Source organism: Alternaria incomplexa (assembly GCF_024043165.1).
Source record: "Alternaria incomplexa strain BMP 0042 chromosome Unknown scaffold_1, whole genome shotgun sequence".
In the NCBI taxonomy this organism is placed as follows: Eukaryota; Fungi; Ascomycota; class Dothideomycetes; order Pleosporales; family Pleosporaceae; genus Alternaria; species Alternaria incomplexa.
The window spans coordinates 2,441,377-2,465,073 of NW_026249850.1; the positions used below are offsets into that span (position 1 = coordinate 2,441,377).

A 23,697-nucleotide genomic window follows, 5' to 3' on the forward strand; every position below is an offset into this window, starting at 1 on the left:
AGAGCGCTTATTCTGCATGTGCACTTACAGGGGCTGCAAATTGAAGAAAACGGGCGAAGTCGGGAATGTGGCGGTGGTGAGCCAATAGACTCTGGGTAACTGCATGATGAGTTACGCTGACAGCTTTTGGCTTCCCGGTAGAGCCGGAGGTGTACAGTACATAGGCCAGATCCTTGGTGTTTGGTCGCCGCAAATCGATTATAGGCTGGGCCTCGCGGTCGCAGAGTTCTTTGTCAACCGAGACTACATCGATATTGATCGCTGCTCGTATCCGCTCATCTAGAATCGAAGATGTGATGAGCAGGTCGGCAGAAATATCATCGAGGATAAACTTCAGCCGCTGTGTAGGTGTATCGAGATTAAGAGGACAGAATGCCTTTCCCGCCTTCAAGATGGCCAAAAGAACGATATACAGTTCTGGGGACTGTGGTAGGAAGACCGGAATGACAGGCGAGGCACTTTCGAGCTTTGCCAGTCTTTCTGTGATACTGCCAGCCAGGGCATCGCTCAGACTATGTAAGTCCTTGTAGGAGAACTTCCGCCTTTTCGATCCATATTCCAGGAAATCGATAGCAGTTGCATCGTGATCAAGTGGACGTACAAGCTCGTGGAGAAGGTCTGGCCCGCTCAAGATCGAGGGCCGCTGATTAAGTACCGACAGTCGTTGGTTCGCGCCGCTTTCTTGAATCATCTTGCGTTAAATTGTTAGATATGTCGACAGATGGCAACGGTTACTGGTAGAACATTCGAGTCTCTGTCGTCCCGAGCGATACGTCCATGAATTTCCCGAAGAAAGAATTGCAAAAAATGCACTCGATATTGCTGGACGGGAATCTGCAGAATGCGATGCTTGATCGCAGGTTTCGATGATGAGAAACTGAGGCACGATGATTGGTCGAAGGTCTCCAAGTACCTTGAGACCAGTACACACAGGGGTGGCGCACGTGAGAACGGGTTCCAGCACTCTGTACTTGGGTAGCGCGTTCGACACTTGACGACGGAGTGTGCAGTGCTCCGGTGTAAGCAAGCAGGCAGCAAGCAACCTTCAAGAAGCGACCTCCCAGAACGTATCGCGGTCGCCGAATTCCAAATGATCGAATAGTGCTAGAATCAAAAGTCGAGAAAATCCAAGCTGAGGCGTGCACTGATTCGATGATTTCTGGTGTCGCGACTCCGTGATGTTGAGCGCGTTGTCCGTAGATGCAGCGTCATACATCCTGGTTGAGTGACAAGTGGACGTGTCATTCGACAAGCGGCGCGTAAGATCTGATACAGTAAATCAGACGCGTTTGGCGGCGGCTTTGCAAGTGGGCGAAAACGGGAGCAAAAACTGTTCGAGACAAGCCTAAATCGAGACTGAAAACCGAAGCTCCACCTCAATCATGCTAGTCCGGAGTAGTAGCGTGAAGTGGTGGACGTAAAGGCGTGGGCGCGTCTCCGATGACGACAAGGCCGTCGCGGTGGCTGGTTGGGCGTCGTTGTTCCATAGCCTCTTTGCTATCGCCCCACGCTATGGAGCAGAATCAGTTTGTCAAGCGCAAACGCGTCGCAAGATTCTGTCGCAACGTGGTGGTGGACGCGACTTCGGAGCTGTGCCGCTGCTTGGTGGGGAAGACGCGGCCGGGCATGCCGCCGAAAATCCCGTGCTTTGCGTGACATGCCAGGCGGGTCATCCCTTGAGCAGAAATTATCAGATGCACCACAGCAGTCTACCCCTGACCTGACTTCACGTCGCCGCTAGCCCAGCCCTACAAGAGCTGCTAGGGATGCACGCTGCACGCGTCCGTCAGGCTGTCACCCGACTGCCTGCTGTGAACTCACCTGCCGCAACCCGATGACAGAGTATATATGGTAGGCCTTTCACATGCGGCCTCTCCAGATGCTCAGACAGTCGCTGGTTGTCGCTGCCCTTCTGGTGCATGAACATGTTGCAGGGCGGCCATCTATGACCATGCCAAGACTCTAATTTAGTCCTGCGCTCCTACCACGTCTTCCGTGTTGGCCATGGATGTGACATCAACAACGCTGAATTATCAACATCGCCTCCATGGCATCCTCGCTCATTCCAGTACACAGTCGCAAGTTTATCGTTGCATCTCTCGCTCGCTAATGCTCATCTGAGCAGCAGCCGAGCACTGCACACCCGCAATCGCATTGCGTCACGCCAGGCGCGCGCCACAATGCCCGACTATCGCGACGATGACAGCTCCGAGAGCCAACCCCTTCTGGATTCCGAAGAAAGTGAAATTGAGGATGAGCCCTCTGTCCGCCACAGTACGCAATGGGAAAGGCATGTAGAACCGTCGTTAGCGACGGTTCAGCCTCAGGCTTTTGAAGGTCCCACCGTCTTTCGTCAACGATTCATCCGCCAAATCCTTGGCTTGAACAAAACCTCCTATTTCGCACTCTACAGGCAGTTGGATGATGTTGGCTCCAAGCTGATTCTGGTTTTGGGCATCGTAACTGCGATTCTGGCTGGGCTGCCACTTCCTCTGATAGGTGTCGTGCTTGGGCGCATTATCAACAACTTCCCACCCAACCCAGACGAGCTGAAGCATCTCTTGTTCCGTCTGATGTCAGTCGCAGTCGGGTATTTTGTCATTACCTGGGCTTGGGCGGTTTGCTGGGCTGTCATAGGAGAACGCGTGAGTAGGAAAACAAGAGAAAGACTTTTGCATCGTGCTTTAGGCATGGACATGACCTACTATGGTGCGTAGATGCCCGAGAAATGCCTCGCATAGACTATGTATTGACTCGATTTGCCTTTCGTAGATACCGTCTCGCCTGATCTTTCTAGCATTCTCACAGAGAAGACACAGACCATTCAACTCGGTACCTCGGAGAAGGTGGGCCTCTTCATCGCATCCATAAGCTACTTCATCTCCGCATTCACTGTGGGTTTTATGCTAAACGCAAAACTTACCGGAGTAATGTAATTATCATCATCGCCGTCATGTCAAGAGAGAATCGTTAACATAGCTACATAGGTTCGTTACGGTTATACCTTCAATGGCATTCGTTGTCTATTTCGGTACTAAACAAGTTTCCGATCTCGCCAAGCAGGCTGCACAATACACCGAGAAAGCTGCCTCGGTCGCTGAGAGTGCTATCCGCGCAGTACAGATCGTGCAGGCGTTTGGCCTGTTCGAGCAGCTTAGCGAGGAACACGTTCATCACCTTCGATCTGCCCTGCGGGTTGGAATCCGAAAGAGCGTTGCGGGAGCTGTCATGCTTGGCTCGGTTTACTTCGTTGCATATGCGACCAACGCACTTGCTTTCTGGTATGGTGATCGCTTAAGAGACGGCAGCGCTGAGGCTGGTACCATCTATGCAGTCGTCTTCCTCATACTAGACGCTTCTTTCGTCGTCGGGTCATTCGGTCCATTCATTCAGACATTTGCAATGGCCGCCGCTGCTGGGGCTGCGGTAATGGATGTTCTCGATCATCCCACATCCGATATCGATGTCTATTCCCCAAAGGGAAAGCCGGCGGACAGGACACATTTCGAACAGGATCTGGTGCTTTCATCGGTGTCATTTGTATACCCAGCTCGTCCTACTGTGCGAATCCTCGACAGTATCAATTTACGCATCAAGCCTGGGCAAGTCACGGGTCTAGTCGGACCGTCCGGCTCGGGAAAGGTAATCATCAACTTTCGACTAGCACAAACCATTGGCTAACCTCACTTCTTCTTAGTCTACTATTGCATCCCTGCTTTTGAGGCTCTACGATCCAACTTATGGCGCCGTAAACCTCGGCAACGACAACTTGAAGTCATTCAACGTCCACAGCCTGCGGACACACATCGCACTCGTCACTCAAAATCCGGTTCTCTTCACTGGAACAATACTGGATAATATCAAGCATGGTATCCCAAGTGCCGAAAGAGAACAATTGACTGAAGACGAGATTCTTGCTCGGTGTGAGGCGGCGGCGACAGAGGCATACTGTGATTTCCTAGACCGACTTCCTGAGGGCATACACACAAAAATCAGTTCCGGACCCCAGTCTCAACTTTCCGGAGGCCAAAAGCAACGTATAACCCTCGCGCGTGCGCTTGTGGGTAACCCGTCCCTGCTTTTACTGGACGAATTCACAAGTGCCATGGATGGTACAAGCGAAGCGATCGTTTTGGAAAACCTACGTCGTTCTTCAGCCAACGCCAACCGAACCACCGTCATAATTGCACATCGTCTGGCAACTGTTCGAGATGCTGATCGTATCATCGTCATGAAAGACGGAAGTGTAGAAGAAGACGGGCGCCATCAAGATCTTCTCAAAAAGAACGGCATCTACGCAGAGCTTATCAAAGCACAACAATTCGAAAAAGGGCGGCCTTCAGCAACTTCATCGATTCGATCTGCTGCCAGCTCTACGCACAAAGAGCATGGAGAGTCTTCAGGCGACTCGAACAATGCCTCCCGGCCGATTTCAGCATCACAAACCGACGCGCCAAAGATGAGTGCTTTGACATTAATTGGCAGATCGTTGGCATTGAGTCGCCGTGAAACGCCAGCTATAATTGTCGGTTTGATCTCCTCCGTCTTCAGTGGTGGAGTCATTATCGGAGAGGCGCTGATCTTTGGCAACTTGGTTGAACTCTTGAATGATACGTCCGGCTCGGACGATCTCACGAGGAGAATATCTTTCTACTGTATGCTTTTCTTCGGACTGGCAATCATCGCTCTAACTTCACACTCTTTCGGCAAAACGGCTTTCGGCATGGTCTCCGAAAACCTTACCTTACGAGTCCGAGATTTATCTTTCCGAACTATCTTGCAACAAGACATTGCCTGGTTCTCTAAGCCTGGTCATTCTCATCACGCTTTAATGTCGCGTCTGAACTCTGATAGCGGCAGCATTAGTGGTCTATCTGGTGTCATACTCGGAACCGTCTTCTCCATTGCGACGTCTGTTCTTGGCGGAATTGTTCTGGCCCATATTGTGGCGTGGAAAATCGCCATTGTTCTACTGGCGGCTGTACCTGTCATGCTTCTAGCTGGATTCCTGCGCCTTCGTATCTTGGCTATGGCCGAAGAGCATCATCAGACGGCTTACAACGACGCTGCAGCCCTCGCTTCCGAAGCCACTTCTTCTATGCAGATCGTTGCAGTTTTTGGCTTGGAATCGCACTTCCTGGATGGTTACCGAGAAGCAATCAGAAAGCCATACGAGGAGCACCTCAGGTTCAGCGTGCTTGGCAACATCTTACTCGCCTTTTCACTCTCGGTCACATATTTCGTCTACTCTTTGGCGTACTGGTGGTAAGTATATATGTTGATGCCGCTTCCATCAGCCAAATGCTAATTGGTGCGACAGGGGGTCTAAACAAGTGCGCAACGGTAACTATAGTCAACGAGAGTTCTTCATTGTACTCCCTGCGCTTCTTTTTTCTGCACAATCCGCAGGTCAGCTCTTCAGCTTGGCACCCGAAATAACTCGGGCCAAGGCCGCAGCGCAGAATGTATTCTCTCTACATGACGAGAAGCCGTCGATCATCACAGATCTGAGGCCTTTGGAATCCGCTACCACCACTGCATCCAATGGTAGCGCTTTGTTATCTGGCCCTTCAGCATCGTATGGAACATTTGGAGTGCGTGGAGAACTGGAGTTCCGTAACGTCAGTCTCTACTATGAGAGTCGGCCTAACGTTCTCGCCTTGAACAACGTCTCATTTCAGATTCGCCAGGGCGAAAACGTAGCCTTTGTCGGCCGTTCCGGTAAGTCAACGAGATCGCCGCACGATAAGTACTGACTTCGTCACCAGGCGCTGGAAAGTCGAGTACGATTCATCTGATAGAGAGATTCTTCGATCCAAATGCTGGACAAGTGTACCTCGATGGGCAAGACATACGCCAAGAACCCGTTCGAAACCATCGTGCTCGCCTAGCACTTGTGGTAAGTTACCTACTCTCGTCCATATTAATACACACTTTACTCTGTTAAACGCCAATCGAATGTGGTAGCTCTTCATGGGGCGCGTTTTATATGAAGATGGCTGACACCCAGCAGGAGCAGGAGCCAGATCTCTTTCCAGGTTCCGTCAAGTTCAATATTGGACTGGGCGCTCGGCCAGGTACCGCAGTCGCCGATGATGATATACAACGGGTGGCCAAAGAATGCGAGCTTCACGACTTCATCATGAGCCTTCCAGAGGGCTACAACACGGAAGTCGGTGCACATGGCTCCAAACTCTCGGGTGGTCAGCGCCAACGCCTTGCTATCGCCCGAGCTCTCATACGTGATCCCGAGATCCTACTTCTCGATGAAGCGACATCGCAGCTGGACGCCAATACCGAGCGCGACATCCGAACGGCTATCGCCGCTGCCTCCAAAGGGCGAACTACTATCATGATAGCACATCGATTAGCGAGTGTGCAATATGCAGATCGCATCTTCGTGTTTGATGGTGGTCGTATCGTTGAGCAGGGCAGACACGATGAGCTCGTAGCCATGGGAGGCATTTATGCTGCCATGGTCGCAACACAGGAGCTGGATTAGGTGCACATCTATACACTTTGTCGAGCTTTCGTTTCGCAGTCCCCTCGGACCGGTTTTTCTCTTCGATGCGTGTTGTTCAGGCGACTGGCGCGTTGTAATATGCGTATGTACCAGTACTCTCATGTTTTGACCATCTATCGGAGCACCCCTCGCATTTCGAAGGCGTTGAACAATGTTTGTTCCTGTACCATCATAGTTCCTTTCATAATTAATTAATGCTTCATGCGTCAAGCATGGCACATGATTTTGTTCCTCAACCTGCCTAGTTCGCGCTGGTGCATCCCCTCCAGTATATGTTGCCGCGTTTGCATGCTAACGAAATGGCATGCTCACAGTGGGCCCTAAGATGGAACAGCGACAGATGCATTTATCCAAATGAGCTCACTGTTCCGAAGACTAGCCGGTGCAATCTTTTCGTTCCACAGCTATTCACAAAGTCAACGCTTCTGCCCTGCTCATGTCCCGTTCTTCTTACCGCATATAGCTCTCAGCGATGAGAGGGCGACTTGACCAGCGGAACAAGGCGTCTTCGAGCGCCTCGTTCGTCATCAGCTTGCTTCACTATGCGCTAGTACGACGCGCTTCTGGACCTTGGAATGATCGGCGGATGCGGCGTGCTAACCGAGCCTAGTAGCAACGCCGGAACATGCAGTTGATGGTGGTGTCGTTGGGCGTGCACCAGTAAGACCGAGGCCGCTCCGAACTCGCAAGAAATCTCTTCATCTAATCTGATGGATTGATTCATTTCCATCTGATAAGTTTTACTCCGCCAAGCGCGCATGTTACCCACGACCCCACGGAGACTATACTCGATCGCGTCGCTCGACGCAACTACAGGACAAGTGCTGCGGGGCACGTCTGAAAATTTTGCCTCCGTCATACGCTTTACCAGTGCCGAAAAAGCTGTTGCTCGACGGGCTATGCTCCGTCATCTTATCAGATGGCGCGTCCGAAGATCAGTGACATGGGGGTTGTGCTGCCATCACCTGCTTAGCGAACCACACATGGTGACACTAGGTTGGAACGGACCGTCAGGGTCTGCTCTTACGAAGTGACATCGGACCATTCTGTGACGAGCATCGCGGCCGCTACCGATCGACATGGATGGGCTACACGCAAGAACGGATCCTGGGCACGGCCATGGTCAAGGTACAACTCATGGCCGCCGTCGTGGACCTTCTCCCATAACCTGACGACGGTAGCTACGTTGACCATCCAGCGTCTTGTAACCTTACAATTGAGCGATCAAATAGGTACGTTGCTGTCATCAGTCTTTTCGTCTTGTTCATCTGCGTCAAGTGTAGACGTCATTGTTTATCACATGAATCCGCTGACTGTCGGCTTTCCACTTACAGCTCCGCGACTCAAGCTTCTTGACGCCTGATTGCCCAGTTCTAAAAGAACCCAATTCGAAGCGTTGGTGACAGTTGTCAGTGTACGTAGTCCCGCCAACAGTTGCGCACAGCGCGACACGAGCTCGCGTAATGTGTGCCAGCAATACTAACAGAAGAAGGGTACCTCGTAGTGACAACCCGGGAATATATCGCAGATATGAGTCCTCACGCCGAAATGTCGTCGAGCACGTCCGAAGGGCCAGCCCCAGCCGTTCAACGAGCTTTCAACGGTTTCCTGACCGAGAACCTCAATGAAAGCCATCTCCCCACGATTGAAAACCGTTCACACCTCCGATACACTGCAGAAGATGAACTGCACGACCTTATATGTGTCGGTTTTGGTCCAGCGTCACTAGCCATTGGTGTGGCTCTGCATGATGCTCTGGATGGGACTGATCCTTCCTTGGTGGATGTTGCGGGCCTACAAAGCAGACCACCAAAAGTCGCGTTTCTCGAGAAGCAGTCGCAATTCGCGTGGCACGCTGGCATGCTTCTACCGGGTGCGAAGATGCAAATCACATTCATGAAGGACATGGCCACTATGCGAAACCCGAGAAGTGAATTCACCTTCATCAACTATCTGCACCAGAAGGACCGCTTAGTCGAGTTCGCAAACCTGAACACCTTCCTACCAGCTCGTGTGGAGTACGAGGACTACATGAAGTGGTGCGCTAGCTGGTTCGAAGAGGTGGTAGCATACAGCCAAGAAGTCATCAAGGTCATGCCTGAGAAGTCGCCAAATGGCGAGATAACCACATTCACAGTCGTCTCGCGCAACACCCTGACAGGACGCATCGAGTCGCGGAGAACCAAGCATGTCGTCATCGCTGCGGGTGGAAGACCCAACATTCCTGCGCCATTCCCGACAAACCATCCCAAGGTTGTCCACTCGTCAAAGTTCTCATACATCTCGAAGGAGATCTTGAAGGATCACAGCGCACCTTACAGTGTGGCAGTAGTCGGGAACGGCCAGAGTGCCGCTGAGATCTTTGACTTCCTACACGCAAACTACCCAAACTCGCGAACACGGATGCTGATCAAGGGCGGAGCCCTGCGACCAAGCGACGACTCACCATTGTAAGTGAGAAATGACTGTTGCCGAACTGCCTCGCTAATATACCAGTGTCAACGAAATCTTCAACCCGTCGCGAACAGACTGCACATACGCGCGCGCCCCTAAGCTTCGCGCAACTACGCTGCTCGAAGACAAGGGCACGAACTACGGCGTCGTCCGCCTTCCGCTTCTCGAACACATCTACGAGACGCTTTACCTACAGCGCATCCGTCATGGTAACTCGCCCGCTGAGGAAGAGAACTGGCCGCACAGGATCATGCCATACCGTCGCGTCATCGATGTGACCGACTCCCCAGTTCGGCCGGGTGGTGTACGCCTTCAGGTACAAGACACCAGTCCATTATACTTCTCGGAGTGTGCGGGTGCCCAAGAAAGGCAGGAGACATTGGATGTCAATGCCGTCTTTGTTGCGACTGGATACCACAGGGACCTGCACGAGACGCTGCTCAAGGACGCAAGGCACCTCATGCCCGGTGGAGAGCTAGAGGGTGCCAAGTGGCAGGTGCAGAGGGACTACAAGATCAACTTCACCGAGAAGAGTGTTGGTGACGATGCTGGTGTTTGGCTGCAGGGCTGTTGTGAGACTACGCACGGTGTAAGTACTGCCTGGGCATGTTGCGAAGAGGAAGATATGCTAATTATGGTGACAGTTGAGTGATACCCTTCTTTCGGTGCTTGCGACGCGTGGAGGTGAGATGGTGAGGAGCATCTTTGAGAGGCCTGCCACGTGGGACAACGGCGACGTGTTGGGCGGGTATGAGATGCGCGAGTAATGGATGGTTCGTCGGTGGATTCCATGTAACTAGGCACACTCCTCTTTCAGCTGCACATACTACTATGACGTCTTTGCCCACGCCAGCTTTTCGCCCAGCCATGTCCAATTTCGTTTGTCGTTCCAATTGCACATGTCGCTTGCACTTGCTGCGGTCCGCGGCGGGTGTTGTGAGGGAAAAAAGCAACGCTTATTTGAATTTGATATCGGTGCCTAGGGCATCCAGGGTCGCGCCTGCCTGTTTGAGGACCCTGAAGAAGGAGGCAGCCCAAAGAAGCTGCAGTCGACACAACGTGAAGCTGCGCGGCGACCGTCGTGTGCCTGCTGTATGCGTGGTAATAATGAACAAAACGACAGAGAAAGGCAGCTGCAGCCCGCACAGTGAATGACGGCAGTCACCCCACGATGATGGGCGCGAGGAGGCTGGCCGCTTTGGTCGCTAGCGCAACCAAGGAAAGAGCCCAATTCCATGGATGTTGCAATGGCGCCGACATCAGCGCTACGCTGACCTTGAAGCCATCCTTTCCCTCTGCCTGTGCATATTCCCCTCTGCGCTTCCCGTCCGCGCATTTCTTCCCTGCGGCTGCTCCAGGCCCTGCTGCGACAGCGTACAGCCGCTGACCACGTAACACCACCCCGCAACCGCCAAACGCTCCAAGCCCGTCACCCCGAGTCCCGTACGGCCACAACAAGCGCGCTCCCCTCGAGCCCACGCCTCTTGCAACCACGACTCCAGCGCTGCGCCGCAGTCACCGTCCGCCGTAGCTCCATCCTCTCCATCAGCGGGCGCGTATCCTCGGCATGCAACACCGGCAGTGAGGACTGATTGGCGTCTCTATCCGCGACACCGTCGCTCTACACCCTTAGCCCTCGCTGCTCCCGGTTGCCATGGAACCACAGTGGACTGCCTACTCGGAGGCACCGGGTAATCGCTACTCGCACAGCATGGCCCCGTCTCCGCACGCCTCGCGGGACGCCAGCGTGTCTTCGCAGGTCAAGCCGGACCCCTACGCAACGCCGTCACGACAGAATTCAATGCCTTTGCAATCGCCTGGCGGCACTGCTAGCCGAGGCCCCGAGTACAACGACGGCGATGGCGATGTTCCCATGGAGGATGCATACAAGCCGCGGCTGAACATGGCGCGCCCTACGCAACAGCAGAGGCAATCGCAGCAGTTCCTCCAGCAAGAGGAGAGTGCCGCCGCCCGCAGATACTCGCCCATGAACCTTTCACCTACCTCGCCCTACTCGGGCGGTGCGCAGCAGGGCGGACAGAACTACACCAGCTTTACCCCTCAGGCCCAAGCGCAGACGCAAGCCAGCCGGCAGAGCCCGACGCGCAACAATCCCTATATGTCGCCGCCCAACAACTACTACTCTCCGCCATGTAGGTTCAGCCTGTGCTTGGATATTCACATGCCTTGACCCCCAGTACTGACAGTCTCGCTTTAGCCTCCCGACCGCATGCGCCTCAACTGCCGCCTCTACAGTCCAACATGAGCCCCGAGAGTTTCTACCCGCAATCTGCGACGGCGCAATTGAACGCGGTATACAACAGAGACGCTCGATCGCCGCGCGCCTCCTCCAGCTCAAACCCTTCACAGCTGCCTCCGCCAGGCCGAGGGCCAGTACCAAAATTCGAAAAGTGTGTCAACACTGCCGATTTGCAACCTAAGATCAATGCCCAGCCGCCCTTTCGTCGCGCAAATCCTGAGGGTGGCTTTATTAGCGTAAGTCGAACAGTGTGGGTGACAACTTCCATACTAACAGAACGTCTAGCCCCTACAAGCGCTCACTGCCCACCTGCCAATGACCTACAAGCTGTGCAACGGCGGCTTCAACTACCAATCGTCGCGCAACCCTCGCCGAGTCCTCACGAAGCCGAGCAAGGGCGTCAAGAACGACGGATACGACAACGAGGATAGCGATTACATACTCTACGTAAACGACATTCTTGGGTCAGAGGAATCAGGGCACAAGAACCGCTATCTGATTCTAGATGTGCTAGGTCAGGGTACCTTTGGGCAGGTTGTCAAGTGCCAGAACTTGAAGACACAGGAGGTTGTTGCGGTCAAGGTTATCAAGAACCGGACAGCATACTTCAACCAGAGTATGATGGAAGTGTCGGTGCTTGATTTGGTCAGTATTCACCTACAAAGACGCAGGACGGCTCTAACACGGCGCAGTTGAACAAGCAAATGGACAAGAACGATGATCATCACCTTCTGCGGCTGAAAGACACCTTCATCCACAGGCAACATCTGTGTCTGGTCTTCGAGTTGCTCAGCGTCAACTTGTACGAGCTGATCAAACAAAATCAGTTCCGTGGACTGTCCACAACCCTGGTGCGCGTGTTCGCACAGCAGCTGATCAATGGTCTCGCATTGCTTGGAAAGGCAAAGCTGATACATTGCGACTTGAAGCCCGAGAATATCCTGTTGAAGAAGTACGTAACATGTCTGACATTTGCGCGCGTCCACTGACCTGTTGCTAGCCTCGAGAGCCCAATCATCAAAATCATCGATTTCGGTTCCGCATGCGACGAACGCCAGACCGTGTACACGTACATCCAATCGCGATTCTACCGATCACCCGAAGTTCTGCTTGGTCTGCCGTATTCAGCAGCGATCGACATGTGGTCATTGGGTTGCATTGTTGTCGAGTTATTCCTCGGTCTGCCTCTGTTCCCAGGCTCGTCTGAGTACAACCAAGTGTCAAGGATAACGGAGATGCTGGGGCTACCACCGCATTGGATGCTCGAAATGGGCAAGCAATCAGGAGAGTTCTACGAGAAGTCGCAGGATGAGTATGGTCGCAAGCAATATCGGCTGAAGTCAATGGAGCAGTACTCACGGGAACATGGCACGAAGGAGCAGCCCAGCAAGAAGTACTTCTCTGCCACAACCCTGCCCGACATAATTAAGAATTATCCCATGCCGCGGAAGAACATGAAGCCAAACGAGATCGAGCGAGGTAAGCAGGCCAACAGACTGTGTCACCTTCACGGCTAACATCTCATAGAAATGGCCAACCGAGCGGCCTTTATCGACTTTGCACAGGGACTGCTGAATCTCAACCCACTAGAACGTTGGACCCCTGCGCAGGCCAAGTTACATCCGTTCATAACCCAGGCCAAGTTCACTGGTCCATTCGTACCTCCCATGACTCTAAAGTCTGGCTCAAGCAGGTCGCCTGCCCCCGGTGTTCAGGAACAGCAACGATACGAGGGCATGAGCAGACAGCGACAGCAGCAGCAACAACAGGCCGTCGCGCAACAGCAACAAGCGCAAGCAGCCCAGCATGCTGCGTATGCGAACATGCAGATGAACCAGTATGCCGCTGCACAAAGCCCGCAGGCTCAGCAAAACCCCTACAACATGTACGGCCCGAACCACCAGGGCGCTCCTCCACCATATCCTGCACAGACAGCACAATACGGTCAGCCGATGAATATGATGCAGCCACAACAGCCACGGCAATACAACCAGCCCCAGAACCTGTATGCCCAAGCTACCACCCGCGCTGGGCGGCAGCGAGCAACGACGATGGATCAACAGCAGTCGGGACAATCAGGTATCCCCCCTGCCCTTCAGAGGGTCATGAGCCACCTCGATCCCAACGCGCCTGTTCGTCTGCAACCATCACCGGCATACTACCCACCGCCACCTGATGGTGCCCCTGAAAGCGCGAGCAGCGCCGCCAGGAGAAGGGGGTCAAGGGCAGGCAATTCAAACCGCAACCAGAACTTTGTGCGAAACTTGGAAGACCGGACGCTTGAAGAAGGTTTTATGGGTCAGAATCATTGGCAGTGACGGGATGGCTTCGACGAGTAGTTCTCATATTACGAAAACAACCCTCTGCACCACGTAGAGATGCGACGGTGGATGAGTCGCGGCGTTCTGAGTTCTCCTTGATGCACGTTTCCCTCGGAGTGCTTCCGTCAGTATCGTTGCCCAAGACTGAGATAGGCAACATGTCGCTATCGACAGGTGGAGCAGGACTCGGATGACCGCGCAGGCCGCACATGTTCCCCACGATCTGCTCAAATTGTACCACGCTCTGACGATGCACAGCGCCCTCAACTGGCTTCTGACAGGCTCTCTGCTGGGCCAGATTGATGACTCACGGCCTGCACTGGGAGTCACTGAACGAGAGAAGCTGGGTCTTGATTGAATGGTACATAACGGGGCGGACCAGATGCATGTTCAACAGCTTGGCTGGGGTCGCTAGATGTCGAGCCATGACTCGAACGTCCTCAGCAGTCGGGGAAGCGGTGGATGGCAGCACATGTACTTTTATTAGCATTCTCATAAACCTGTTTGGCTGTGTCCATGGCCACAAAAGCATGTGTATACTTTCAGCTGCGATGCTCGTGATGGGGTCGGAGGATGAATGAGCTCGGTGGAGGCTGACTGTGCTATTGAATAACTAGTAGTGAACGCAAGCAATGAATGTCGAATACCAACGCTTTAGACGTGGTGCAAACTTCAGTGGTTAGAGTGACTGCCCTAGCGTATGGTGGTGAAGGCGTTCGCGTCTGCTTAGGGTTAGGCGCGGGGCACACAGTCATGGCTTGGCGCTGGCTCGAAATTCGGCTCCGGAAAGTTCAACCAAGGCGGCAGTGACTCTGGTCAACCCACACGGCGCCCGCCACACATATTACCCTCGACCCCTCCGGCAAATCCCTACTCTCGAGCACTGCAACCATGGCGTCGCGATTCTTTGCCGCCAGCGACAGCTCCTCGGACGAGTCCAGCGAGGAGGAGCTCTACTCCAACGACGAGGAGTCTGAGCAGGAAGACAGCGACAAGGACTCGGACGAGGAATCCGATGACGACGACTCGTCCGACTCTGGATCCGAAACCGGAGCCAACCGCTTCTTGAAGGACGCCTCGAGCGACAGCGACAGCGACGACGAGGATGTGAACAAGGTGCTGAAGAGTGCCAAGGACAAGCGCTTCGACGAGCTCGAGGCGACCATCCGGCTCATTGAGAACGCGCAGAAGATCAACGACTGGGCTGTCATTTCCGAACGTACGTCCAATTCCGAAGTGGCTCTGGGCATGGCATAGAACACGGTGGCGGGGTACACAAACAGTGCTGACATGCGTTATACAGAGTTCGACAAGCTCATCCGCCAGGTGCCTACTCTGACCAAGCAGAACGATGGCAAGGTCCCCAAGCTGTACATCCAGGCCGTTGCCGACCTCGAGACGGTTGTCCTCGAGACCCACGAGAAGCAGAAGGTCACACCCAAGAAGATGAACGCTGTCAACGGCCGCGGTTTCAACGCTGTCCGCCAGAAAATCAAGAAGCACAACCGCGACTTTGAGAAAGACATCAACGCCTACCGGGAGAACAAGGAGGATTTTATGCGCGAGGAGGAGGAAGTTGTTCAAGCACCCAAGGAAAAGAAGAAGAAGAACAAGATCCCTCAGCTCGGCACCGAGGTCGTCGAGGAGGCCACTGACGACGGCTTCATCACAGTCGGAGCTGGTGGCAAGGCCGTCCTGTACACGGCTGAGGGTATTCTCAAGCACTTGCGCGCCATTGTCGAGCAGCGTGGTCGCAAGAACTCGGACAAGCTGGAGCACATCCGGACACTGGAGAAGTTGTTCGACGTCGCCGTCAATGACTACCAAAAGGTCCGCGTTCTTTTGACCCTCATCTCGACGCGCTTCGATTTGACGTCTGGTACTGCCAGCCACATGCACCAAGATCAGTGGAAGCTGTGAGTACCTTTGGCCTGACATGTTTGCCATTTGCTAACATAACGCAGGGCCGACCAGGAATTCGGAAAGCTCCTTGAGATTCTTGAGAACAGCAACGAGATTGTTGTCATCGAGAACGCCGAGGAGTGGGAGGACGACGAGAAGCTGCCCACCATCACACCCGGCGAGATCTTCCGCATCCCAGGAAGCGTCGTCTCTTTCGTTGAGAGGCTCGACGACGAACTCACCCGCTCGCTGCAGCACATCGACCCACACACTTCCGAGTACATTGAACGGTTGACCGACGAGGCTCTGCTGTACGCTCAGCTGGTGCGCACCCTGGTATACGTTGAGAGCATGAAGAAGAACCCAAGCCTAGAACTTCCACAAGAGCCATTGAACCGCATTGTTATGCGGAGATTGGAACACGTCTACTTCAAGGTAAGAAACATGCCGTTTTCTGCTTTCTATGCTAACGTCCATAGCCCTCCCAAGTCATCACTATCCTTGAGAACAACGTCTGGAAGGCCATCCCAGAGAGCCTTGACTCAGAGATCACCCCCCGCGCCATCTCCAACGACACCGCCTCCCTCGTACAAACTCTATGCACATACCTCTTCCAGAACAGTGAGGGCATCATCCGCGCTCGCGCCATGCTGTGCCAGATCTACTTCCTGTCTCTGCACGACCAGTACTACAAGGCTCGCGATATGATGCTCATGTCGCATTTGCAAGAGACCATCAGCAACTTTGACGTCAACACACAGATTCTCTTCAACCGCGCGCTGGTCCAAGTCGGTCTCTGCGCGTTCCGTGCCGGTCTTGTCTACGAGGCACAAACCTCGCTGCAGGAGATCTGCGGTAGCAACAGGCAGAAGGAGCTGCTCGCACAAGGTCTGCAAATGCAGCGATACTCCCAGATCTCGCCCGAGCAGGAGCGTCTTGAGCGTCAACGGCAACTTCCTTTCCACATGCACATCAACCTTGAGCTGCTAGAGTGCGTCTACCTGACCTGCTCCATGTTGCTCGAGATTCCTCTTCTCGCACAGCTTGGCTCCTCGCCAGACCTGAGGAAGCGAGTCATCAGCAAGACCTACCGCCGTCTCTTAGAGTACCATGAGCGTCAGATCTTCACTGGTCCTCCTGAGAACACCCGCGACCACGTCATGCAGGCGTCCAAGGCACTGTCTGCTGGTGAATGGAAGAAGGCAGCTGAGTTCATCAACTCGATCAAGATCTGGGAGCTCATGGCCGACTCGGAGAAGATCAAGGAGATGCTTTCCTCGCAAATCCAGGAAGAGGGCCTCAGGACATATCTCTTCACATACGCACCTTTCTACGACACTCTGTCCATCACCACACTGGCGGGTATGTTCGAGCTGTCGGAGCGCAAGGTCTCCGCAGTCGTCTCCAAGATGATTTCACACGAGGAGCTTGCTGCCGCGCTTGATCAAGTCAACTCCGCCATCATCTTCAGGAAGGGTGTTGAGCTGTCAAGACTACAGACCCTCGCGCTCAGCCTGTCAGACAAGGCATCCGGTCTCATCGAGTCGAACGAGAAGACACTGGAGCAACGCACACAAGGAACCGCCAACGCCTTTGAGAGGCAAGGTGGACGTGGCGGTCGCGGTGGCCGAGGAGGCGGCCGTGGTGGTGGTGGTCGCGGCGGAGGTGGACCACGGGGCGGAAGGAATCAACAGTTCACTGGCGGTGCTTTGGGACGTGCGATCCAGGCTTAGACGTAGATACCTCGTCTTCTAGGAGGCAACGTAGGGTCATGGGCGGCGAATACGGTTTTGTCGGACTACACCTTTGGTAGCTCCGTGGTAATGCGAATGCTTTTCAGCTAGATCATGAGAGCGAATGCAGGAATGAAAAGTACGCAAAAAGTACATTATGTTCGTGGCCGCGTAGTCTTTGACTGCCTTGATGGTTGATGGGTGTGGGAACAAAATGTATATGATTGCAATTCTGACAGTTCCCAACACACTTTGATTTGACTCTGTGTAGCCATCCATTCTTTGAGTTCGTTGGAGTCTCTACCCAAGACACCCGATGGAGCGCAATTGTACCAAGGCAAATTTCCACTTCATCGCCTTACATTTAGTTTGCTGAAACACACGTCAATCAACATGGCTTTGCATAGCGAACTACATATTTTGGAGGGAGTAGAGTGAGGGCGAGAATGTGATAAGGAGTCTTTCGTATCTTCTGCGAAAGTGTTCAAGAGCACATGAACGATATGTCAAGTTACGGGCTCCACGTGCTGTATAGATCTTAGCACGTATAACTTGAGTTCAAAAGCAGCTAATGAATAACCCTACACGCTGCTTCTTGCGTCTCTGGATCAAGTAGATGCGGTAAAGGTAGGATCGTTGAGCAGCAACATTCGCCTGTCTCTTTGAGCGGTATATCTGGCGAGCAAAAGTTGTCTAAGCAAAAAGAATAAAAAGCTGGACACCCACACTCCCGAATAAAGGTGTTCTAGATGCGAGACGTCTATGGGGGCAAAAAGATATGGACGGGCGGGTGATCTGACAATTCTGTTAGCAACTGTGCTCGAACTCGTTCAATTCACTGTCTTACCGAAACCCGGACCTTCCGCAATTGTTTTCAGGTCTTCTGCACTAGGACTAGCGCGAAGAACTTGCAAAGCGGACCTTTTCATTGGTCAGTTTGAGGCATGTAAGAGTGTATAGGGTGGTTACTAACGCTCTACCACTGAGCCACACGCCCTGGAGTCTTGAAGACTGGTGTTGATGGAGATTTGTGGAATTAGAGCGTATCCAATGTTGGGTAGAAGCGGGGATGAGCCCCTCACCGTACGACAAACTAACCAACCGAAGAACAACTCCTCTTCTAACCAGTGGCCCAAAGGTGGGGCTGTTGGAATGTGGAATCCGAATGGTATCCGATTGTTGGCCGAACCATACGTTTGTATGGAGTCAAACTGGGGATAGAGATCTTGAACATTGAAGACGACACGATAGCAACTGTTTGAGCGACGAGCCATGATGTATTGCGAGCATAAAAACAGTAGTAAATGACTTTGTAAATGTATATTGCTTTAGATCTTGTTAGCCTTCGCTCTGGTAAGGACGTCGACTATAACGCATCTTTCCACTTTCTTTTCCTCAAGACAATAGCCTAGAAACACCAGTACCCCATACTTATTGCGCATTATGTCCATACTGCGAGCTTCGATGTCGTCGTCGTTCCATCACACGTGCCAGGGGAACGACGGAGTTACCGGCCCGCCAAGACCCTGTCGATCCATCGCAGACACGCGACTTGAGAACACGAGACGAAACCACATGGCAGCCGCAGCCCTCCACATCGGTGAACCATGAAGCTACGAATAGCCTCTGCATGGCACACCCTCGCCGTTCTGCTTCTGCTGGGCGGAGCAGCCCAGGCCTCATTGGGTGACAGACTGCCCGATTTCAAGGACTGTGTTCAGGTACGTGTAGATGGAGTTGCGCTTTGGCTGGAGACATGTGCAAAGAGAATGCGCCTTCACCGACTTGAGACATGTAACTGACAGTACGTCGACAGGTGTGTAAAGAAGCCAATTGCGGTCCTGATGGCACGTCAATACGTACGATACACCCCAAATACCCTCCTACACGCCTGCCTACTCACACGCGCAGCCTTCCACCGCCGCCTGCTCCTCTGGGACTGTCCCTCAGAATGCGACTACACGTGCCAACACATCATCACCACCCAACGCCTCGCGCGCGACCCTCCCTACATGCAGCCCATCTACCAATTCCACGGCAAATGGCCCTTCTACCGCTTCATGGGCATGCAAGAGCCGTTTAGCGTCATCTTCTCCCTCTTCAACTACCTCGCGCACGACTGGGGCATGTCGCAGCTCCGCGACAAGATTCCCGCGTCGTACCCGCTGCGGAAATACTACCTGTGGTTTGGCTACGTGGGCCTGGCGAGCTGGACGTTCAGCATGATATTCCATACCAGAGACTTTGGGGTCACGGAGAAGCTGGACTACTTCGCTGCGGGCGCGAATGTTCTGTACGGGCTGTACTATGCGCCTATCAGAGTATTCCGACTCGACAGGAAGGAGCCGAGGAAACAGAGCTTGCTGAGGCTCTGGACAGGACTGTGCATTACGTTGTATACGTTGCATGTCTTGTACCTCTCGCTCTGGTCCTGGGATTACACGTACAACATGGCTGCCAATGTCGCTGTTGGTATCGTGTCCAACCTGCTCTGGAGCGGCTTCAGTTACGTTCAGTATCAGAAGATTGGGAGGACCTGGGCTGTCTGGCCGGGCCTGTGTGTTGCCTGGATCATCTTGGCTATGAGCCTGGAGTTGTTGGACTTCCCGCCTTGGATGGGCATGGTTGATGCGCACAGCCTGTGGCATCTGGGTACGGTTTTGCCGACCGTTTTGTGGTACAAGTGAGTTGGAATCTCATGTCAATAATTGTTCAAAGCTAATAGCTTCCAGCTTCCTCATCAGAGACGCTCAGGAAGACATTGCAGGTACGCGCCTCAAGGATTGATGGACGCGCTCGCTTCCCGACGAGACCACCATCCGCCCGCTGTCAATGGCTCCGTCGCTTACCATACTCGTTTCCAGGAAAACTGCCTACTGCTGGTTATAACGCTGGTGCTTGGAAGGACAAGAGCTAGTTTCACCCTGGACAGTCGCATCGAGGGTGTTCAGACAGGCCACAACAATAAAAACACCGCGTCCTTCTGTGGGCTCACATTACTGTGTACATGGATAATGGGACGACAGTTCCAAAGGGGAAACCCCAGAGACCACGGACGCTCTGTCGTGAAGCTCGTAAAATCATGATATAGAATATTTGTACCAGCCGGTACCCCAGCGCAAACGCCCAGGACTAGCCGTCGCGGTGACTGCGATAATGAAAAGCCCAGTAATCTGACATGAAGCGAAAGTCATCAACCCTGCTCTCGAATTCCACATCTACTCATCGGGAATCTGCAAAGGTCCCTGATTCCACTCACCGCCTTCCAATCCTAAGATGTATTAGCAAGACTACAGCATTGGATCAGGAGGCAAGCCCAGCATACCTCGCGTGAAAGCCGTAATATCATCGCCTTCCGTCTGATAAAAGACATACAGGCTGTCCCACACCGTCTCCTCCCCACGCTTCTCAGCAAATGCAGTGACAGTGAGATGTGTACCCCCAAGCCCAAGCACTGGGCCGGCGGGATTAGTAATAGCAAACGTCTCGTTTGCGAGGAACGTCGTGTTCTCGGCTTGGTACGTAACGTTGTATCCTCTGATACTTCGATCCGCCATTTGTGCGTAAAAGTATGTTGTGTAGCCCAGCGACGTGATGGGATACACGTCCTGTATGGTGCCCATGGTCGCGTTTTGCCACGAGTTGATGGGATGGGTTTCTGTGGACGTGAGGTTTTCATTCGTGTCTTTCCACCAGAACTCGACGTCGTTGTCCTTGTTGTTCAGCATGGCGTAGGATGTGGAGCCAGCACCCCAGCTGTAGCAGCCGACGCCGGCGTGGCCATTGAAACCAGACCATTTATCGGTCGCAATCCATGTTTCCTCCGCTTGGCCACTGTACCAAGCATATTGCTGAAACGTCGATTCGTCGATGGCGTACCAGATGTTCTGTTTTGATAATGATAGTGTCAGCGTATCAACTCAAGACACTCTGCAAACATCGAACTTACCATGCCCTTCCGTCCTGCAAATGGGACTGTGTTGTTGAGACCAGAAGCGGTGGGGAATTCTGTAAAGTCAGTGTCACCATAGAAGTCACCCTTCCAGCACGCCTGCAGCCCAGTGGTCGGCGAGTCGAATGCTTTGAGGTTGAGGTCGCTGAGTGGTCCGGACTGCCAAATATCCGTGACGTTGGTTTGCGTCACTTGCTTGACTGTGTTGTTCTTATCAATGTAGAAGATGTGGAACTATTTATACTTAGTACATCTTCTTAAGAAGAAGACCGAGAATGGGTCAAAGTTAGTTTCAGAGTACTCACAAATTGGGTTTCATCGATAGCAAACGCGACCGCGGATATGGGCGATGCGTCCTTTGCATCACTGGCCACAGTCTGAGCTTTGGTTCCACCAATCCATTGCCTATCTGTGGTATATTGCATGAACCGGATGTCGCCTGTATGATGCTGGAAGTAAAGTGTGAAGATTCGTCGTTGGCCTTTGTTCCACGACTCTCCAGCAAGAGCGATACCAGTGCCGTCTGGGAGGAAGTAGGCATAAGGTTAGTGTGAATTCACATTCATCTTACAGATATGTACTCACTGAATACACCCTTTTTCGACATATATTCGGCGTTGAGAGAGCCGCCAATACAGGACTCAGGGTTATCGCGACAGAACGGATGAACAATGTCCTCATGTCTGCGTTGCGTTAGTGTACGGAGTGCACGAGGGAGTACACCTGTTGAAACTTACGACTCCTTCTTCCTTAGGCCCAAGCCCAGACCGAGTCCCAAACCAAGACCGATGAGTGCAAGAACACCGAGACCGATGAGGATGAAGAAAATGCGCTTCTTCATGCCGCATCTCCGATCGTCTTTCGGTGGCACTGGAGGAGGGGCAGGTTCATGATAGCTTTCATACGAGTCGACATGCTCTTTGAAACCGTACGGCCGGATGTTTGGAGACGTGATGGTAGTGCCTCCATGCGATGAAGGTGACATTGGTCGGCCTCCATGAGGGTAGTGACTAAACTGGCCGGGTACTCTACAGATCCGCGGATGAAGTAAGTGTACGTATCACAAGTAGTTAGTACAGGGCACATACACTTGAGGTCCGGAGAAGTCTGGAGTAGGCGTGCCTATTGGGTCGAGTGTGCTATACGGAGTCTCTTTCTCTGTCGAATACCTGCTACAGCGTTAGATCATGGGCCAAGAAGCGGCCGTGCGGTGTGATGAATACATTGGAAAAGACAATGGGAGAGATCAGACTTACCCTTCTTTGTATGCCTCGTAGTTCTGCGGCTGTGGAGACTGGTGGTACTCTTGTTCATATGGTAGTGGGGGTGAGACTGCTGGCGAGGTGTTCGAGTTGGGGTAGGGTTGTGAAGAACCATCGACTGGGTATATCTGATTGTGTTCCTGGAAGTGTGAAGGTGGGCTCCACTGGCTATCGGCATAGGTTCGGGGACTGCTCATGTCCTCGCGGTATTCTTCATGTCGATCCATTTTGCCTGATAGAAGGTACTAGGTATGAAGGGTGGATCGCAATCTTGACGGAACAGCGAGTTCACTAGCTTTGAGCCTGGCCGGGTGGACAAGAGACATGGTCCAAATGCAGCTGCGCCTCTAGGAAATGCAAGAGGAGTGCTGACGGGTAGGGTCAGGGTAGCATGCATACCTGAGTGCGCCTGAGTGCTTCTGGGTCGTGGATCATCCGGACATAGTTTAGGGTATGTCTACCACACAACAGTAAGCACAGCAGTTAGCATGTACCTAGCAATGGCAAGGACCAATTAGGGTTCGTGAGGCTCGCTGTCAGCACCACCGCATCCAGAGTTCATTCAGCGAACACATTATCATTCGTTGGATACTAGTTATGGTTCGATCGCGCGCATAGTAATGCGAATGGAGCCGAGCATTTGATTCTATTCAGCCGCTGAAAGTCTACCTAAGTACCGTAAGCACTCCATAGCCCAAAGGATTCAATAAGAAAATGATTGTACAGTACTGCTCTCACGACAGACCTGTATCGCATGATACATCCGCCCATCTGTTTCGATGGCGAGAACATAACCTTCTCGCCGGAGATGCAGCTTTGTGGCTTTCGGTAGCAGCCAAAGTTCAGCCCTGGACTAGGGTCGGGCTGGAAGCAGAACTAATATTAGGTTCGTGATTTGCTGGGTCCAATCATGCTTCATACCATCTCGCTTGGCCCGGAAAAGTCGAGAATCTGTCAGCTGGAGGAGACAAAATCGTTCGTTCGTTATACAGGTGTGGTGGGTCAGACGGCGAGGTCTTCCTCTAAATTGCAGCGTCGTGCGGGAGCGTCCGGTAACCCCGCAAACCAACCTCCAGAACCTGGTGTCGCATTGTAACAGTGGGTAGAGGAGTATGCACTCAACCGATGTGCGACGCTATGAATCTCAACGAGGAAGCCAATATGCGAAGGCCCAATTACTAATATGAAGGCCGCTGTGACTAGTTGGGTAGTTGTACGTACCCAGATACACAACGTTGCGGCTGTTCGGAAAGTCCGCGCTGCGCGTTCGAACCATATTCCGGGCTGAGC

At 53.0% G+C, this 23,697-nt stretch overlaps 7 protein-coding genes across 7 annotated transcripts; 5 read left to right on the forward strand and 2 right to left on the reverse strand.

Moving 5' to 3' along the window:
* Nucleotides 1-7: 7 nt before the first annotated feature.
* NPS2_2 (putative NRPS-like protein biosynthetic cluster) lies at nucleotides 8-691 on the reverse strand (the record flags this gene model as incomplete). The annotated part of the gene is made up of 1 exon (XM_051430469.1): nucleotides 8-691. The coding sequence occupies one exon, from the start codon at nucleotides 689-691 to the stop codon at nucleotides 8-10; it is 684 nt and encodes a 227-aa protein (XP_051295956.1).
* Nucleotides 692-2,180: 1,489 nt separating this feature from the next.
* J4E90_000877 (uncharacterized protein) lies at nucleotides 2,181-6,502 on the forward strand (the record flags this gene model as incomplete). Its single annotated transcript, XM_051430470.1, has 6 exons — nucleotides 2,181-2,590; nucleotides 2,988-3,642; nucleotides 3,698-5,265; nucleotides 5,321-5,721; nucleotides 5,769-5,899; nucleotides 6,014-6,502. The coding sequence occupies 6 exons, from the start codon at nucleotides 2,181-2,183 to the stop codon at nucleotides 6,500-6,502; spliced, it is 3,654 nt and encodes a 1,217-aa protein (XP_051295957.1).
* A 1,551-nt stretch (nucleotides 6,503-8,053) lies between these two features.
* SIDA2 (L-ornithine N(5)-monooxygenase) lies at nucleotides 8,054-9,744 on the forward strand (the record flags this gene model as incomplete). Its single annotated transcript, XM_051430471.1, has 3 exons — nucleotides 8,054-8,973; nucleotides 9,020-9,566; nucleotides 9,622-9,744. 3 exons carry the CDS (start codon nucleotides 8,054-8,056, stop codon nucleotides 9,742-9,744), a joined length of 1,590 nt encoding a protein of 529 aa, XP_051295958.1.
* Nucleotides 9,745-10,631: 887 nt separating this feature from the next.
* J4E90_000879 (uncharacterized protein) lies at nucleotides 10,632-13,555 on the forward strand (the record flags this gene model as incomplete). The annotated part of the gene is made up of 6 exons (XM_051430472.1): nucleotides 10,632-11,130; nucleotides 11,196-11,473; nucleotides 11,523-11,882; nucleotides 11,930-12,189; nucleotides 12,238-12,716; nucleotides 12,765-13,555. The coding sequence occupies 6 exons, from the start codon at nucleotides 10,632-10,634 to the stop codon at nucleotides 13,553-13,555; spliced, it is 2,667 nt and encodes an 888-aa protein (XP_051295959.1).
* Nucleotides 13,556-14,449: 894 nt separating this feature from the next.
* On the forward strand, nucleotides 14,450-17,193 carry NIP1 (Translation initiation factor 3 subunit c; the record flags this gene model as incomplete). The annotated part of the gene is made up of 4 exons (XM_051430473.1): nucleotides 14,450-14,777; nucleotides 14,862-15,474; nucleotides 15,523-15,895; nucleotides 15,940-17,193. The coding sequence occupies 4 exons, from the start codon at nucleotides 14,450-14,452 to the stop codon at nucleotides 17,191-17,193; spliced, it is 2,568 nt and encodes an 855-aa protein (XP_051295960.1).
* Nucleotides 17,194-18,800: 1,607 nt separating this feature from the next.
* J4E90_000881 (uncharacterized protein) lies at nucleotides 18,801-19,880 on the forward strand (the record flags this gene model as incomplete). The annotated part of the gene is made up of 3 exons (XM_051430474.1): nucleotides 18,801-18,914; nucleotides 19,010-19,052; nucleotides 19,105-19,880. 3 exons carry the CDS (start codon nucleotides 18,801-18,803, stop codon nucleotides 19,878-19,880), a joined length of 933 nt encoding a protein of 310 aa, XP_051295961.1.
* Nucleotides 19,881-20,483: 603 nt separating this feature from the next.
* Nucleotides 20,484-22,634, reverse strand: J4E90_000882 (uncharacterized protein; the record flags this gene model as incomplete). Its single annotated transcript, XM_051430475.1, has 7 exons — nucleotides 20,484-21,080; nucleotides 21,143-21,379; nucleotides 21,451-21,668; nucleotides 21,731-21,828; nucleotides 21,883-22,173; nucleotides 22,234-22,314; nucleotides 22,402-22,634. The coding sequence occupies 7 exons, from the start codon at nucleotides 22,632-22,634 to the stop codon at nucleotides 20,484-20,486; spliced, it is 1,755 nt and encodes a 584-aa protein (XP_051295962.1).
* Nucleotides 22,635-23,697: the final 1,063 nt, after the last annotated feature.